At 34.0% G+C, this 5,549-nt stretch overlaps 1 protein-coding gene across 2 annotated transcripts in view; it reads right to left on the bottom strand.

Annotated features, from left to right (window-relative positions):
• LOC101507145 (protein SHORT ROOT IN SALT MEDIUM 1) overlaps positions 1 to 2,132 on the bottom strand; it is a 9,604-nt gene extending 7,472 nt beyond the window's left edge. The window contains exons 1-6 of one of the 2 annotated variants that reach the window (XM_004490037.4): positions 1,901 to 2,132; positions 1,671 to 1,764; positions 1,298 to 1,489; positions 908 to 1,201; positions 639 to 742; positions 6 to 375 (exon numbers count right to left, since the gene is read on the bottom strand). In XM_004490037.4, coding sequence (XP_004490094.1) covers positions 6 to 375; positions 639 to 742; positions 908 to 1,201; positions 1,298 to 1,489; positions 1,671 to 1,739 — 1,029 coding nt within the window. In that variant the 5' untranslated portion in view covers positions 1,740 to 1,764; positions 1,901 to 2,132. The remainder of the gene's footprint in view (positions 1 to 5; positions 376 to 638; positions 743 to 907; positions 1,202 to 1,297; positions 1,490 to 1,670; positions 1,765 to 1,900) is intronic. The other variant, XM_012712833.3, reaches the window with a different exon arrangement.
• Between the last annotated feature and the right edge of the window lie 3,417 nt (positions 2,133 to 5,549).

The raw sequence follows: 5,549 nt of genomic DNA, 5'->3' as shown, positions 1-5,549 counted from the left end.
CGAAGCTCTTCTTCCCTAAGTTCAAATTCTCGCAGGTAACTAGCCCGGTCATCCTTCCGATCATGTGACAGCAAATTTCCTGAGTAATCCAAATCCATAGCACTTCCATGAAGACCTTTTCCACTGGCATAATCCCTACCAGGTGGCAGGCTCACTCCATAACCAGGATTTGACACATTCTGGGAATACAAGAGATCATCCACATTTCTCCTTGGTGCTGCTCCTAATATTGATGGTGCATGTTGTCCACTATATGAAGTAGCACTTAGCATTGATGAAGCATGGGGATCAGAATCAATCCTTCCTCCATAGGACATGAGATCTTGGGTTGGGTGACGACTTGCAGCAGCCCGTGCTGCAAGATAATCAGTTTGTCTGCCAGAAACGTGTTGCTACTTAGTGTAGAGAGAAATATTATTACCATTTAACACAGCCAGGCACTGTTGAACAGCTTCTGCCCAGTGTCATCAGAAATTCAAAAAACAAAACAACTGCTTTACATATAACACTCAGAATAGAAAAATGTATCATATTAAGCAAAATAACATTATTTCAAATTATCAAAAGTTGACTCGTTGGTATTAAGCAGCATTACCCAAACATGTACTGCAAATTATTCCAGAAATAAAATGAAATACCTGGTACCCCCATCCAGTGAGGCAGCTTGCAGAGACTGAGATTTCAGCAATTGCTCTTGTCGAAGCAAAGATGCCTGATCAATGCGGTCATAAATTTCTGGTTGCTGAATATATAATGAATGCAATATATGATTACAATAAAATAAATAAAAACATGTACAAAAGGTTTCTTTCTTTTGTTTTGCAACAAGTTGCGATTATGAAGACCTAACATGGATTCTCAGAGAAACAAATAAAGAGTAAAATCTTCTCTGGGAGTAAACACACACCTGATGTTGATGGCTATATCCAACAGCATCAGTAGCATAGCGTCCAGTTGTATCGCTTGCTAAGTCCCTCCCAAGGTAACCACTCTGTCGTTCACCATATTGCCTTCTATCTAATCCAGAGTAATCCAAACTCTTGTCACCATACAATTGATCAGATTTGTGGCCATACCCGTGGCTTGAGGACGAAACATAGTCACCAGAAGCAAACTTGGGCGAATCTGAAACACCCAAAGAATATCCTCCACGAGCATCTAAAGCTGACGACCCAGCTCCCTTAGCACTTAATGAAGGAGCCTGTAATTGAAAATATAAATATATAGTATAACTAATTTTTCACATGAACGATAGCAAAAATAATAATAAAATGAGAATGATTCTTAATACACTGACCTGCTGCGCGGTGCTCAGAGCAGATGAACCATAAACAGAACTATACTGTCCTCCATACTGAGCAACGGAAGCATGAGCCCTATAAGCATCAGCATCCTGAGAACCACCTAATATTCCTGAATGCCTTGAAGCTGCGGAATGCGGAGCAGCATCATGTGCTCCAACGGAAGCTCCAGAATAATTAGCACTCAACTACAGTCACAAAATCCAAAATCAACGCCATAAGCTATAAACAAAACTTCATGTCTTAAATATGACAAGTTATATATCTAACAAAAAAAAGGTGCCTTATAATGCAAAATATTGAAAGATGGGAAATTTCAATCCATCAAATAATTCATGAAAAGTTGTTGAAATATTTCAAAACTCTTACGTTTTGGCCATATGCGGATTGACCCGTGTACGATTGGCCGTAAGCACCACTCCCTCTGGAGGAATACATGCTGATCCTTCAAGAGAGACCAATCCTGAAAGCAAGAACAATTGATCAAATCATTAGTTAGAATTACAACAACAACAACAACAACAAAACAGATTGGGGATTTTCTTTTTCTTTTTTTTTTTTTTGTTGCTTTTCTCACTTGATTATAATTTTTGACTCACCGATTAATGAAACGGAAATCAAGATTCGCAAATTTGTGCGGAAACTCAGCAGATGAGAAATCGAATTGAAAAGTGCGAAGTGATCGAATGGGAAAAAAGAGGACGAAGAAACCCTAGAAAGAGTAGAGAAGAGTGAGTGAAACCTATCTTTGTCTGTGTTATGCGTTATAGCAATTCCAACTCTCGAAATAACCGAGCGTGCTAATTTGACATGACGAGTGTTTTCATTTCTGCATTTCCGCGGGTATTGATCGCTCTGGGCCTGGAGTCGATGTTTGCCTCGGCCCAAATATAGGGTCTGGGATAAATAAGACTATGCTCATTCAACCTCTAATGTTTTTCATTTTTTTATTGAATTTTAATTTTTAGTAGCATAAAATATATTATCATATTTTAACTTACGATAATATATATGGGGTGGAGAAGCAAAATAAGGGGGACAGATGAGTATTTACCTAATAAGACTTTTTATTTGATAGAACTAAATAAGATTTATGCATGTTTAGATTCAAAGTGAGTTTGACAAAATTACAGTGACACTAAGTTTTTTTTTTTAAGTTCTAAAGTGTTGTTTTAGTCAATAGCATGAAGGCTTAACGTAATTTTTTCAATCTGACTATGAATCCAAACAGCACACATATTAAAAATGGTGTGAAAAGTGCATTAGAAATAGTGTGTCAGGAAAAATTGATTTACCATAGTTACACCATACGCAATATTTGGTCTAATCTCAAACGCTGACACATTTCTTTATCTACTACTACATATTTTTTTTGTATTACACAATTTCATATTTTGGATTCATATAAGTACTTGCAGGTTAACGTGTCATTTTCACATCTCTTTGAGTAAATCTGTAAAATATATTTGTCAAGATATAAAAATGTCTTTATGGAGTGCGTCACCTTGACTCTTAGAAAGTACTTCAACTTTGAAAATGTTTTTATTTCAAACGTCTTAGCCAAACACTAACTTAAGACTTGTTACCCCTTTCGCGACAAGTGGTTGATGAACAAGGTGTGATCTTCTTAACTTTGTTTGCATTGACGGATATAATTTTATCATTCTCTGATGTTATTTGTATATAAATTTTTCTCCTGAAGTTTCTCATGTAAAAAATAATTTTACAAATCAAATTGTTGTAATTCCAACCATAATTGGCAGCAAGAAGCAAAATTATCATGATTGTATTTGTGTATGCAATTGGAGCAAATATCACTTAAAAGTCAATTTCATAGGTTTTTGTGAATCGTATAGCAACCAAACTGACCTTTATCTTTCAGTTGATCAATCAAAATTATATTTTATTATGTACACTCATTTGCATCTAAATATCCTATTTCGTTCTCCGATGTGTACATTTAAATGAGCATGTCTTTCTTCCACTTTACACAAGACAATGCTTAGATATAGTATTGAGTATGAATTATTATTAAAGTTTGTAAGGAAGGCTTTACAGGTGGGTGAGATTTTTCAAAAAGAAAGATAGTTTAAATGGGGATATAAAGGTTGTCTGGTGCATTTTTTTTAGTTCATTTTATAATGGAAACTAGAAGGTCTATGTCATCATGTTTTGTTTGGGCTATCATTTTATCCTATAAATTTGAAGAATTACTTATCTCATTAGAAAGAGACAATTCGGGCTTTTGAGCTTGTGTTGATTCGGAAATGGCTTTTGACTTTCTCAATTAAACTAGTTATTTCCATATCTTATATCCATTTCAAGCCTAAGTTTAGATGCATGTGCATTTAGGTTTTTATGGATTTTATATAAGTATGCTTGATTGGAGACCATATGTGTTTAACTTAAGACATGTAAAATTGAGCGTATTTGATTCAAGATTAGAAAGAATCGAATTTTTCAAGCTTATTTGACTGGAAAACTTATGTATTTAACTTAAGACATGTAAAATTGAGCATATTTAATTCAAGACTAGACTATAACAAAATATAACATTTAAATAAATAGTATTTAACTTAAATGAAGCTTTCTTTGCGACAATTTTTTTTTATGAAGTTTCTTCACTACGGTATTTTAATTTACCCAATATTTTATTACATAAAATTCAATTTATCATAAAAATCAATATACTTGATAATTTTTTTTTATAAAAAAAATGTATCTTGCTCGAATGACATAGATAATATAGGGAAAAATACTATACACACCTTACTTTGATAAGAAAAATTATCTATAACAGAAGAAGAGGATGGGCGGCAGCGCTGTTGAGACAAACTCTATATTTAAAGTTTTGATGAAAATAAACAAAGGTTAATTAATAAAGTTAATTATGATTCTAAAATGTTATGTTAATTTAACATGTGTTTTAGAGTGGATTTAATTAAGAACAGAATCAAGCAAAACAGAAAAGACAACAACAAGATCCTTCTGCATCAAAACAGAGAATGATCTCCAGCTTCAAAAATTGTCCATCACAGCATATTGGTCAAACTTTTTCTATCTCTTTAACAAAGAGTTTGCCCAAGAAATTGTTCATATCTAATCAGTACATGGCAAGGAACAAGTAGGATTCATCCAAACTCAAAAAGGCTATTTGGTCTCAAAGATCAAAAGACTCAAAGACAGACAAAAGTCATGACAGTTTGCAAACTCCAAAAATCAAATGTCAAGAAAGTTCGATCAATCTTGACATATGACAAGACAATTGCAAAGGAAATCCAGAACGATTAAAACGGGAACTCCAGAATGATTATTGAAGCTCAAGAAAGTTCAAACTGACAAACCAATAACGTTAATCATTCTCCGTTTTCTGCACAATAACAACAACATTGTATCTCTTCTGTAAAAGCTTGTAATTCATCTCCAACCTTCTCTAGCTACACTCAAGGCTCAAGCGATTAAAACGGGAACTCCAGAATGATTATTGAAGCTCAAGAAAGTTCAAACTGACAAACCAATAACGTTAATCATTCTCCGTTTTCTGCACAATAACAACAACATTGTATCTCTTCTGTAAAAGCTTGTAATTCATCTCCAACCTTCTCTAGCTACACTCAAGGCTCAAGACAGAGAATGTACCATCCAAGATCAATGAAGAAACGTCAAGAGTACTTTCTAAAAAGGACAGATCTGCTTTAAATGTTAAACCAATAAAGTCAAAAAGCTAGTTCAAAGAAGGATTATATTTATTCTGAAATAATGTTTCAGTCAAAAAAGCAGAGCCTCTCCAACAACTTTTGTACCTTCATTAAGTGCCTTTACAGCCTATAAATAGAAGTCCAATATCTCAATTCAAGAAAAGAAATTCAAGTGCTTCGAAATTCATACATCAATCACATACATACTTGAAATTCTACAAAACAGAGGCAATCATACATTCTGATTTCTGCGAAACAGTTGCTGGTTCTGCGAAATTGTCATTAGATACTCTGTAAAGAATCTATTCTCAAACAAGAGTTGAGCAATATCAGATTCTGTCAAAACAATCAAATTGTAAAAACTCAAACTATAAGAGTTTCTTTATAGTTTGTTTAAGATTACATTCTATCAAGGCTAGATAGGTGCTGGTATTGCTTTCTGGGTGGAAAGCAATAGAGGTTGAAATAGATCAAGGTTGATCTAGACTAGGTGTTGTAAGATCAAGAAGGCTATTTGTTTTAAACACTTAATGGAAAATCTCACTGTGTG

The sequence above is a fragment of the Cicer arietinum genome, chromosome 2 (assembly GCF_000331145.2).
Source record: "Cicer arietinum cultivar CDC Frontier isolate Library 1 chromosome 2, Cicar.CDCFrontier_v2.0, whole genome shotgun sequence".
Lineage (NCBI taxonomy): Eukaryota > Viridiplantae > Streptophyta > Magnoliopsida > Fabales > Fabaceae > Cicer > Cicer arietinum.
This window is presented reverse-complemented; position numbering and strand designations above follow the sequence as displayed.